Raw genomic sequence first — 13,441 nt, forward strand, 5'->3', positions numbered from 1 at the left:
TCTGAATAGCCTAGAATCCAATGGCAGCCATTTTGTGATTGGTCCCATCCTTGTGGCCGCCATTTTGAAGCATTGCCCACTACCCGATCATAACATTCCAAAAGCACCCAGAAGCTCAACAAGGTTGGGGACTCCTGAAAAATGTATCCCATCAGATGAACAAAGGAAACCATTGCACATTCCTTAATCCTACAGAACATTCACAACTACATCACATTTTTATGCCCCTGGCGATTATCATGTTATGCCCTGGGGTTCAAACTGCAGCCTGCTTTGGCAACTGTTAGCAGGCCACCCCTGATGTCATATGAAGCATTTCCACATCTGCAGAACAGTAAATATTTCCCTTAAGAGGGCTGACGAAGAAAAATAAGTAAGACTAAAACAGCAAAGACCAACTTTTGGAGTCTGGGTAGCCAATCTCTCCCCAGCCAAGATGCTTGAGGGCTGGGTGCCCCCCCCTCTTCCGGCCATGACATCAGCACCCACCCACCCCCCACTGCTTGGCAATGGCAAGTCCATGAAATTATTTTTTTTCCATCCTTTGACTCAGAAAACAAACAGCATTCGCTCTTATCCCAGTCCCTCATCAAAAGCTATTGGTCATATGGGACCTTTACACCATCCAGTTATTGAAAAGGCAACACAATTAAATATATCTTCTCTGGTATCTAGAATGGCCTTGCGGGGTATACATGCAACAGCTTAACACTGCAAGAACCTGAACTTCTCTCCTCATTGGGCGGCCAGAGCTTGAAATGTGGGGGGTCACTTTTGATTCTCCCAAACACTCTCCTTCCTTCATCCTACATCAACAACTAGTCATCTATCTAGGACATTTTAATCCTGCCCTTCCTGTAAGGACCTACCAGAACTTACCCTTTCCCTTGACCCTTCTTCTGCATATAAGCTGACTCATCAGTTCTCCTCCCTTCTAGATGCTGTTGGCAGGCTATGATGATCCCAATTTTCATTTTACTGCCTCTTTCTCCATCAAAACATGCCTCAAATGTTGTTAAAAGCCTCCAGTTTATGGATCGAAGCAGCCATCATTACATCCTTTGGACTGCTCTGACTCAGGCTTGTTCAGACTTTTTAATGCAAAAAACAGAGTTTATTTTAACTATGGATAGCTTGTGAAAGTAGGATTCCAATCCTAGGCAATCATTCAAGTCCTGGTTTGCCTCCACAATCACTAGCTTCATTTTCTTCCCTCTGTGAACAAAGTGTGGCTAAGAAACCAACCTCAAGTCCTGATGAACCATAGTATATACAGTGGCCTGCATGCACACAATCGCACTAACAACAGCTTAATTAAACCACCATTTTGCACAATGTTGGATCTGAACCACAATGCCAGATTTCAATTGTGTGGAAGTAGTCAACTGATGTGAAATCCAAAGGAACTCAAACCAACCACTTTATTCATAATAAACTTGACAGTAGATTTTTTTCTGATTTATCATGTCTTTTGTGTCTTTCCTAGTTTACACACACAACTTTTTCCACATCTGACTGAAGGCTAGGAAGAATGCTCTCTCCTCATAAATTCACTTTTTTATTGAGTAGAAAAGAGCAAGAGTCCAGTAGCACCTATAAGACTAGCCAGGCTGTGTAGCCTTTGTTCACAGTAGTGAGCTGTGACTCACGAAAGCTCATACTGTACCACAAATTTTGGTCTTATAGGTGCTAGTGGACTCTTGCTCTTTTTTACTGCTACAGACAGACTAACATGGCTACCCATCTTGAACTTTTTTTATTGAGTAAAGGGAATTTTGTTTTCTGAGGGGAACATGAATATATGCCCTGTCCTGGATGGCCCAGGCTAGCCTGATGTCATCAGATCTTAGAAGCTAAGCAGGGTTATCCATGGTCAATATTTGGATGGGAGATGACCAAGGAAGGCCAGGGGCAGGCAAGGGCAAACCATCTTTGATGAACATCTTTTCCCTTGAAAACCCTACAGCATTGCTATAAGTTGGCTGTGACTTGACTATAGAAAAAAAATGAATATATACATGAACTTGCATCATCTTGGGGTCACAACTTTGGCCAATCTAGCTGCCACTTAGATTGGGGTCTTTTTTCCCAGGATTGCTGATCTGCTGTAATATTCTGCCAAGAGAATTTTCATTGCGTGTCTGCACCCAATTTAAAATCTGGGCAAACAGTAAGATTTCTCAACTGTCACATGACCCTTGGGATGTGTGTGCCTTTTGGCTGATATCTGCATGCTGCTGTACAAAATAGGAAGTGAAAATTTATGTTTAAGGTAATGAGATTCATTATAGCATATTTGCTTTTCCAGTTCCCAAAAGTTGGATGTATTTTAGTCAGCTACGGTCAGGTCGTTGTTAATGTTCCCAGAGAGACCTATTTTAGATGTGTGTGACAAAGAACAACAACACAAACATCAACTCGCATCTTTTTAAAAAATTCTGTTTGGTTGCTTGGAAATGTTCTTTACTCGCCACCGGTGATCAGGAGATTGGCTACTGACATGCTTGCCTGCAGTCAGGACACTACACATCAGCAGCTCTTTTGACACCTTCACTTCTGTAAGTTTAGTCTGTGGAAGCACAATCAGCAATAAGGAGACAGTGCGGTACTGCAGCAGAAAAATAGACGGTTCACTCATTTTATTTTTCTTTTGAAAAAAAGATAGGTACAAATGGTTGGATGACATGATAGGACTGTGATTTGACCGCACAAGTTCCAGTGTAGCTTAAAGGTGTTTGATTCAAGGCACTTAAATTTTGTAATGGTGTATACATATGTCTCGCCCCAGCACCACTTTCTATTCCCTTTCCTCAACCTGAAGCTCATCTTGGGGCATCAAAAACAGTATTATAATTCTTACTGAGAAGGTTAAGCTGCAAATGGGTTGAATATCTGTACCTAATGGTTGCTTGTAGAGCACGAACCGAAATACGAACCAAAATTCGTCACAAACTGAGCCAGTTCGTGTTTCGCAAACCGGTGGTTCATCAGAGCCCATTTCTGACGAACTGTCACGAACTTTTAGGCCAGTTCCTTTGGTTCGTAACTGCAGACAGCCTGGCATCGATCAATCAGCTTCCTAGGCAACGGGGGGATGGGCTTTCTGCAGCCCTGGAAGTGACCTTCTGCTGCCCTGGAAGTGACATTTTCACAAACCAAATGAACCAGTTCACGAACTGGGGCAAGTTCATAAAATTTCATGGTTCATAGTTCGTGAAACGTGAAGAACCACAAACCACACAGTTTGTCTTTTTCATGGTTTGTGCCTACCTCTAATTGCTTGCATGATGGAATCTTTCTTCACAGAAAAAAAGAAATACTCGCATGTAACAAACTAGCAGATCAGGAGTGTCTTTCCCCTCATGTCCTAATCTTCTATATGGAGGGAATGTTTTGTATGGAGGAGCATTCAAAGAATAGGATCCTGCACCTGCAGACTGAAGTGGTACAGCACAGATACAGGCCAGCCTTATCACCTCAGTGAAAAACAGGCCGCAGACTAAGATTCCAGTCGCTCGGGTTTTTTTCTTTAAAAGAAATATCTGAGGGGGGAAAAAAGAAAGCTTTCGAAAGAAATCTTTGGAGATCAGTTTACTGCAAAGTAAGAAGATTTACACTACCTTTAACAGTAAGAAAATGCAATACATTCCTAAGATATATAAATATTAATGACTATCAGTTTTTTAAAAATAAAAGACAGGAAGCTAAAATAAAGGATATTAAATAAATTAAAAACCTATCTTATAAAGAAAAGGGGAAAAAACAAGCCAGGTAAGCAAAAAAGGAGAAAAAAAGTAATAAATTGTTCCCAATCCAAATACTGTAACTAGTTGGGGGAAACAAAACCCTGAATGTTTTCCCCCCCAACACATTCCATTTGGGGTGTCTAGGTCTTCAGTTTGTTGGTTTTTACAGCAAAGAAATTTCTCTCTACTAGCTAAAATTTTGCTCTTTTTCATCTACACAGATTAAATTCAGAAAACACAGTGTTTGCTATGAAGTTTGCAACATTAGATCCACATAGGGACCAAGTAAGAAAAGACAGGTTTATTATTATCATTATTTTTACAAAAGACTAACACAGTAAAAAAATGTGCTCAATTTCCCCCTTCCTTGCCCCATTTTCCCAGTTGCCCAAAATACAAACAGCTGAATGGTATATCCTAAGATCGAAATACCAACCAAATGACAACTCTCTTATAAGCAAATTAACAAATACTGCCACATGGATTTCTTTGTTCTAACACTTCTCATTTTTTAAAAAAAAGAAAAAGAAGAATCCATTTATTCTGTAACAATCCCAAGAGGGAAAATTTTAAATGAATCACTTTTGCCACTTTACATTAGATTCCTACTGGAAGAAACCCGATCAGCTAAATGAGCAATCTAACGGGCTGTGGAGTGGAGTTGGGGGAGTTTTCCTTTTATTTAAAAAAGTCTGCTTATCAGGAAAAAAAAATAAAAATAAAGGGTATTATTTCAAGTTGCTGGAACCAGGTAAGTCATAATACTCAGCCACTGATATGTGTTCCAAAAGGCAAAAAGTTTTGTTCAGAAAAAGCGCTCAGAAGGTCCTTGTAAGAAAACAATGGTTTGTAAAATATACCCTTGTGCGGTTGTTCTGTTTTTATTTTTTAAAAAACCAACTATCAAAAACGTTTTGCAAAAAAATAAATTAGGGCAATTTATTTTACTTAAAAAATGCAACAGGTAGTGTTTTTTTTTTTCCCTCCAGCATAGCTGGATATTAGGCTGTCCTCAGAGAACCGTTTGAATTGCTGCTTTTCCCAAAGCTTGGCTCATTTTTCTGAAGCCACAACTCAGCCAACTGTTGCGTGGACCCATAAGTTGATGCTTTGGATCCCAAACACATTTTATACTGTTTTGGATCAAGGTTAGGGTCACAGAAGACAGGATGATGCACGTGAACTACGCCAACTTCTTGGCTCCGGAATGTTTTTAGGCCAGCCTGAATAACTTTGTTGAACAAGTCCACATCCTCCAGTCCCCAACCTTGGATAGAAACGTCAAAGCCTCCTGCTCGAAGGAGATCGCCCTTGAAAATACATGCAATTCCAAAACCATAGTTCCTCCAGAAGCCCGTTTTCTGGGTGAAGGCAAAATGATTATCACTGGGGACTTTCCCACTGTAAACAATCTTTGGATCATACTGGCTAAAGATGATGGGGAAATAAATCTGTTGACCCAAAACTGTGTTCGCTCTACATCGCTGGAGAAAGTCTGCTGTAAACACCAAGTCAACATCACAGAAGAACAGCAACGAATTGTTGTTAAACTGGGAGGATCCAACTTCCAAGGCCAGAGCTCGAGAAAATTCACCAGATACAGGCAAGATCTGCATGTCCGCCTTGGGGTACTTCATGCGATAATCTCTCATCAGTTCAATTTGCCTTGTCTTGTCAGGATTTGAGTCTGAATTGAAAAGCAGGACAACTAGTTTGACGTTCTGATTTGGAATGAGGCAGGTCTTTTCAAAATTCAACATGAATCGAGCAAACATATCAAAGCGCCCAGAAAGAGGAATCAAGATGTTGATCTTCTTGTCTTTGGGTTCCTTCTTCTCCGCTTTCGACTTACTCAACTGGAACGGGACGAACATCTTTAGAGAATTGGACAGAAAGGATAAGGAGCCTGAATCCTGGTTGATTTTACTCGCCAATTCTTTGGCATCCATCTCTTCATCCTCCATAAAGTGGACTTTGCTGAAGGTCTGTTGCAAGTATGCATGCCTTCTGACAGGAACAGTCATTTTCTTTCCCTTGTGCTTCTTGTACAAGAGCAATAAGTCAAGAACGTATTCCGCCCCGTACATTGGGTTGACTCTGCGATAACCGTACTGTATCTCTTTGAAGTCAATGATCCGCCCTCTGGTCTTGGCGTTGGCATTGATCATCTCCATGACTTGCATAACGATGTCATCCAATGCCTCACGCTGGGAAGAATCCATCCCTCGACGAGGTGGCTGTCCATCCATGGCAGAATAAAGATACTTTCCAGTAAGGAATTCCCACTCCAAAACCTCTTCGCGCTGGTGCGGCTGAAAGCGCATGAAGGAGGGTGCCATCCCCAGTTGAAGGTCATCTTTGTGGACTTCTGTGTTGCTATATTTACTCATCAGGACAATCTCTCGGTGCAACTGTATGGTCCTATAACGCAGCTCTGCTATTTTGCGACTCAGCATGTAACTGTGGAGTCTATACTGGTAGGGTGGGCTCTTGTTGGGGTGTAAGGTGATTGCTCGGTGGATCTTGCTATTGCGAAGGTCTTTGATGTAACCTTTTTTGTTCTGCTCATAGTTTTCGTAAAACAGCTGTTGCATCTAAGAGAAAAATAAAAAGAGAAGGGGAAAGAAAAGAATGTTACTATGTGATCGTGGCTCCTAGCTCCTATCATCCCACACATTGTTTGCATAAATAGAAGCTCTTTGGGATAAGTTCTTCTCTGCCTTCAGGCTCAGGTTTTTAGCAATATCAGCCATTACGCTAAAGAGGATAATGGATTGCAGAACAGTGTGGAAAAAAAATCTCAGATTAGATATTATCACAACCCGGTCGAAACGAGAGTATCAAGAGACTACCCTCAAGAAACTCTAGAAGAAGCCTATCATACATGACCCCAGGGTTTTTTTCAGGGGGAACGCGGAGGAATGGAGTTCCAGAACCTCTTGAAAATGGTCACATGGCTGGTGGCCCCACCCCCTGATCTCCAGACAGAGGGGAGTTTAGATTGCCCTCCGTGCTGCTAAGCGGCGCAGAGGGCAATCTAAACTCCCCTCTATCTGGAGATCAGGAGGTGGGGCCACCAGCCATGTGACCATTTTCTCTGAGGGCAACCCACTGAGTTCCACCACCTCTTTTCCCAGAAAAAAAGCCCTGCATGACCCTACCCCTTCTACTGAGTCTGACCCTCAGTCTATCAAGGTTAGCATTGCCTGCTCTGACCGGCAGCAGCTCTTCAGGGTCTCAGACTGAGGTTTTCACATTGCCTATGACCTGGTTCTTTTAACTGTAGATACTGAGGATTGAACCTGGTACCATTTATGTCCAAAGCAGATGCTTTGGAAAGAGACGGGCCAGCAGGGATTCACACAGAGATGCAAAATACAACATCCTTTGAAAACACTGAGCCACTGCTTGTCCCTATTATGAAATCATTTTTCAAGAATCTAAATGCAAAATATTTCCTCTGGATCATAAGAAGCGTTCTACTAGATCAGACTAGCAGTCCATCTACTCTAGCATCCTGTCCCACAGAGTGGCCAACCAGTTACTATGGAGGGTCAACGACAGGGCACAGAGGCCGAAGTCTTCCTCTGATATTGCCTCCTGGCACTGGTATTCAGAGGTTTACTGTTTCTGAATGTGGAGGTTCCCTTTAGTTACCATGTGAGCCAGTTTGGTGTAGTAGTTAAGAGCACAGGACTCTAATCTGGAGAGCCGGGTTTGATTCCCCACTCCTCCACTTGAAGACAGCTGGGTGGCCTTGGGTCAGTCACAGCTTCTCAGAGCTCTCTCAGCCCCACCCACCTCACAGGGTGATTGTTGTGGGGATAATAATAACATACTTTGTAAACTGCTCTGAGTGAGTGTTAAGTTGTCCTCAAGGGGGGTATATAAATCGAATGTTGTTGTTATGCTAGTCATCACTGATAGACCTATCCTCCATGACTGTTAATCCTTTTTCAAAGCTGTCTAATCATCATATCGTTTTCTTCTTGCCCGTGGCAAATGGAGAACAACTGGAGTCTTAGTCATACAAACAAGTTAAGCAAACTAACACAAAGTTTAGCTAAACAACTTACAAATTTACAGGAAGTACTGAGAAAGGCATCATAAGAGAACTGACAAGAGGGTTTGTGTGGCTTCCGTGTCTTTGCTTAGGGCTGATATTCATCTGTGTTATCATAAAAGCATTCTGCACGAATGCCAGTCACAATCACATTTGCAGGGTGCAACATTCAGGGTGCAGCAACTTGTTGCACTTTGTCTAATTCTACTCCAAGCTATGCAATCTCAGGTTTGTCCTGACGAGCTTTTAAACAAAAAGCTGCAAGAGAAGTGCTGAAAAACGACTGCTAGTGTATTAGGAGATAGTGCAATTAAAATCATTAAACGGTCCTCGTAAGTCCAGAGTCATCACCACTCAAAGAGGAGGCAGCCAGCTGCATCTATGCATGCTCGAGCCCAGCCTCCGCTGTAAGACGGAAAGGGGAAATTCAGCCCTGTCCCTGCATCGAATATGGCCAGACCAACCATGCTTGATAAAGAGACACAGCAGAATGACTTGTTTTCTAAAGAGTCTGCCTACTGCTGCTCTGCATAAATCCCTGATCTTCTCCCTTTCCAAACATGCTCAAGATCAGCGACTCAAACAAAATCACAGATGGAGAATTCTTAAATATTCCGAAAGTGAACCTTTTGGGATGTACATGTAAAATACAACCCCAATGTCAATTCAGAAAAAAAAAGTTGAACATATCAGTCTGGTTTACACAAGACTGACTACTGGTCTATTAACCTCGTTGCGGCCTACTCTGTCCCTGTGCTGGTGTAAGTGTTAAGTGACATGCAGCCAGCTGCCTCGGCCATTGCCCTGAAACTGCCACAAGTGGAGGGAAGCAACTTCACTCAGGCAGGACAACAATCAGCCATGGGGCAGTGGGGCTGCCCTGAAGCCCCCGCTGCAATGATTCCAAAGGATCTGGAGTTGCAAGTGACATGGGCCCAACTAAATGTGACATCTGCCATGAGTCAGGTCAGGTTCCCCAGCCCAACTTAGAGCAGATACTATGTCTAGCTGCAGCTGGTGGCAATCTTCTGGAGGGGAGCACAGGCTGCCCCATCCGCTGTCCCACAAATTCTGGAGCCCCATCCTTGACTTCTTCCCAGGGCCCCAGGATCACTAAGAACACCCCTGGAAGTGCCCTGCTCTGACTCTGAGACCTTCTGCATGCAGAGAAATATGCTCTTCCCCCAGAGAATCACTGCTCTAAATAATGCTGCCTTATACCAAGTCAGACCATTGGTCCAACCAGCTCAGGATAGTCTGTTGTGACAGCCAGTGGCTCTCCAGAGTCTCAGACAAAGGAAGGTCTTTCCCATCACCTACTATCTGAGAGCCAGTTTGGTGTAGTGGTTAAGAGTGCGGGACTCTAATCTGGAGAACCGGGTTTGATTCTCCACTCTTCCGCTTGAAGCCAGCTGGGTGACCTTGGGTCAGTCACAGCTTATCCAGAGCTCTCTCAGCCCCACCCACCTCACAGAGTGTTTTGTTGTGGGGATAATAACAACATACTTTGTAAACTGCTCTGAGTGGGTGTTAAGTCATACTGAGTGGCGGTACATAAATCGAATGTTATTATTATTATAAGCCTTTCAATTGGAGATGCTGGGGATTGAACCTGGAACCTTCAGCGTGCCAGGCAGGTACTTGAGCACTAAGGCAAGCTGCATTGCTCCACACCAGCTGAAGCATGCCAATTATAGGCTTCTAAAATGGTCTCCTGCTTTAAAGAGGGTTAGAGGAACATGCGCTGAAGGTGGTCTCAAATACCTAAAGAAACATAGCTGCGCTTTACGCTCCATTCAAAGACCTATCAAATGCCTTCTGCTGGTATCAGGAAACGGCAGTGGGAAGCACAGGTATCTCAAAGCCATGCAATATTGATGGGAAGAGATAAAAATCAGGGCTCAAGTTAAGTCCGGCGGATATAAATATTTATGACTAAACGAATTTAAACACCAGCTAAGCCACAGCCAGCTGGACGCTTCCAGACAAGGAGACGTGATGCAAACGTCACTAAATAAAATATCAGGTGTCCACTGGGCAAGAAAGGGGCTTGAAATGGATTTTTCACAATGCCTGGCCAGCAGGTGGAGCCAGGGAGGGTCCTAATTGTCTGAAGGTGGAGCCTGAATCAAAAACAAAGGGGGGTCCTCCATAACACTCACTGGAAAAGAAAGGGGAAGACCACCTGACGGTGGACAAAGAACTACTGCTAATATGGAGGATGACAATTTCTACTACAAATTGAATAAATATATTTTATAAAGAGCAAAGAATGCTCAAACAGTGTAATATCCAGGGTTTTTTTTCAGCTGGAATGCAGTGGAACGGAGTTCTGGCACCTCTTGAAAATGGTCACATGGCCGGTGGCCCCACCCCCTGATCTCCAGACAGAGGGGAGTTTAGATTGTCCTCCGTGCCATGTGGCACAGAGGGCAATCTCAACTCCCCTCTGTCTGGAGATCAGGGGGCGGGGCCACCAGCCATGTGACCATTTTCACCAAGGGCGATTTAAACTTTAAAAAACTTCCCCCAGCTGACCCAAAGTGATGTCTTTGTGTGGTCCTGAGTTCCACCACCTCTTTTCTCAGAAAAAAGCCTTGGTAATACCAATAATAAATACAATATCTATACTATTTATAAATACATATATACAAAGATAATAAATATACAAAGTTACTCCTCAGAAGGGATGATATGTAAACAATGAATGAATCCAACACTGCTGGATACAATATTCACACGGTCTGCCGATCATATAACGGTAAGTATATGTCCAACATTATTAAAGTTGTTGTCTTTTTGTATTTTCAGATGTACAAAACTTATGCAGAAGTAAAATCGTATTTCTCCACGAAAGACAGAATTGATCTCAATTCTTAGAGTCTAATTGAAGATGGGCGGAGCCTAATGGGCATTTGCCAGCATTATAATCCCGTTTCATGTAACACACTTTTTCAAAGGCTCAACATCGACAGTCAACCCAGCATTTCGCCAAACATATTTACAGCACCCAGTAGGTGTGTCCTCGATGGAATAATCACCGCCAATGAGAAACAAGAAGTGGCTATATAGGTCAGGAAATCTACAGAGATTCCACTGTGTTATACTTCTCTAATGGAGAAGGCAGTACTTTTCCAGCTCATCAAGGTATTTTTTTCTTAGAAAGTCACTGGCCCTGCAATTCTAAGCAGAGTTATAGCCTCTTACTGAAGTCAATGGGTTTAGAAGGGTGCAACTCTGCTTAGGTCTGCACTATAAATTTCTAGACCTCATTAAACCAATCATCATACTCAGGGCTCATTTCGAGGGGGAATGGGCAGGAACGCAGTTCTGGCAGTTCTCCAAAGAGGTCTCATGTCAGGTGGCCCCACTCACCTGACTCTCGGCCATTTTGGGCCCGTTTCAGCCTGGATTGGGGCCGAAACAGCCCGGATAGGGCCTCTGACGGGTGGTGGATCACTCTTCCACTCAGCAGCAGCCCAATCCTGACCATTTTGGGCCCCTTTTTAGCCATTTTCAGCCCCTTTTTGCCATTTTGGGCCCAATTTTGGCCCTGAATGGCCAGGATTGGATCCAAAACAGACAGGATGGGTGATGTCAGGGGGTGTGGCATATGCAAATCAGTCATGCCGATGACATACTTCCGGTGATGTCAAGGGGCATGGCATATGCTAAGGAGTTATGCTACTGAGCTATGCTAATGAGTTCCTCCAGCTCTTTTTCTACGAAATGACCCCTGATCATACCTAGAATGTTTGCTGCAGCAGCCCACAAAACCAGTTAGCCGTCAGAGATGGAAGAGTTGTTATGTATGTGAGTGCTGCACGGTTCTCCCCCAAATGAGGCTATATTCATTATCTGAGAAATAACATCATGTATTATTTTTAGCAGGGAACAATTCTAGCCCAAAACAGTACCAACTTGCATCAGTTTTTTAAAAAACATAAAACCCCAGTCGCTGCCAGAAAAACACAACGCAACTAACCAAGGATGCTTGTGCAAAATTCCATCTCACGCTGTTTCCTGAAGCTGAGAACTGGAAGCCTTCCGCACACATTCAGGAAAGGCATTCCGCAACACAGGAGCCACTGCTAGAAAAACTGGACACCAAATTGCAGCAGATTTAATCAGATGGCGGACCCCATGCAGTCTGTGTAGCCTAAAGGTTACTGTAGCATGGACCAGCACGGACAGATGATTAACCATCATGCCAAATTAAAGTGTTTGCATTAAGAGAGAGAGAGAGAGAGAGAGAGAGAGAGAGAGAGAGAGAGAGAGAGAGAGAGAGAGAGAGAGAGGATGAGACTGTGCACAGAATCAAACCCATCCAGCCTGGAGCTCGGTTTCCAATAAGCAGTTGATACAGTCTGCAAAAAGCCCCAACAGGAAATTAGGAAAAGACGACATACTTGTTGATTACATAACTGCATCCTAACAAGCCACTGACAGTCGGTTACGAAACGTCGCCGGGTTGCAAGGTTATTCGTAGACCCTTTGGAAACAGTTTCCTTTTTCCAGTCATAACAGCATGTTAAGGGCTGAATGGGACCCATGTGGGAAGAAGTGGACTGCAACCTACAGAGGCGGACTCTCTCCTGGCAGCACATCCATAGGAGAGAACCGGGAAAGGGGTGACCATCTCAGGTGGTCAGTTGTGGGGGACCAACTTGTTACGGTGTAACATACTGATCTAGCATGGGGTAGTGGTTAGAGGGTTGGACTCGATCTGAGAGACCTGGGTTCGAATCCCCACCCTGCCATGGAAGCTCACTGGCTGACCTTGGGCCAGTCGCACAGTCTCAGCCCCACCTACCTCCAAAGGTTGTTGTGAGGATAAAATGGAGAACAATGTAAGCCTTGTCCAGTCCCCACTGGAGAAAGGCAGTAAGTCAGTAAGTGAAGTAAGTAAATAAAATTATTCAAGACTTGCTAAAGAGCTATCCTTCTCCATTCTTGAAAACATTTTTATCTCACAACTAGCAGCATGGGTTGGTCCATTCAGTAAAACCCCGTTTTACAATAAGAAACGCAATTTGGCAACTTGTAGAAATTATGCAAACCAATGGACTTTAATTATTTATCTTTTTTTAAATCCCACTGTTCTTCCAAGAAGTTCAGGGCAACATAAATAGCGCTTATTTCACCCTCCGGCTTATCCTCACAACAACCCTGCGGAGGCTGCAAGAGAATGACCAGCCCAGTGAGTTTCAAACCCAAGAGGGGATTTGAATGCAAGTCTTCCTGATCATAGCTCGACAACCTAACCACTACACCACAATGGCTTACTGCAGGCGTTTACAATTACTCTGTATTATCATAGAAAGGAGCAAAGGACTACACAGCCATGGATAACCATTTCTCAGCCACTCCTGTGAAATTTCAAAAGGCATTGCCCACATAACTGCATGTATTGTTTTGCAACCAGCAGGGCTAAAAAAATCAAGGATTCTCAGGTGGTCCTACAAACTGGCACCATTTACACAGCCCAAGTTGTATTATCCTGTTAACTCCAAGATTCAAGATTTGTATTAAGAGAGAATGAAGTATTTAACACAGAGTCTCTCTACACAAGACACTTTGGCAAGTGTTCGTCAAGTGTAGGGAGATGCAATGTTAGCCAGGAGCACAGTTT

At 43.5% G+C, this 13,441-nt stretch overlaps 1 protein-coding gene across 1 annotated transcript in view; it reads right to left on the bottom strand.

Moving 5' to 3' along the window:
• Positions 1-3,576: 3,576 nt before the first annotated feature.
• Positions 3,577-13,441, bottom strand: part of CHSY1 (chondroitin sulfate synthase 1) — a 95,144-nt gene continuing 85,279 nt past the window's right edge. Inside the window, exon 3 of the mRNA XM_055003109.1 lies at positions 3,577-6,340. Within this exon, the coding sequence (XP_054859084.1) occupies positions 4,748-6,340 (1,593 nt within the window). The 3' untranslated portion in view covers positions 3,577-4,747. The remainder of the gene's footprint in view (positions 6,341-13,441) is intronic.

This window comes from Eublepharis macularius, chromosome 18, assembly GCF_028583425.1.
Source record: "Eublepharis macularius isolate TG4126 chromosome 18, MPM_Emac_v1.0, whole genome shotgun sequence".
Classification (NCBI taxonomy): domain Eukaryota; kingdom Metazoa; phylum Chordata; class Lepidosauria; order Squamata; family Eublepharidae; genus Eublepharis; species Eublepharis macularius.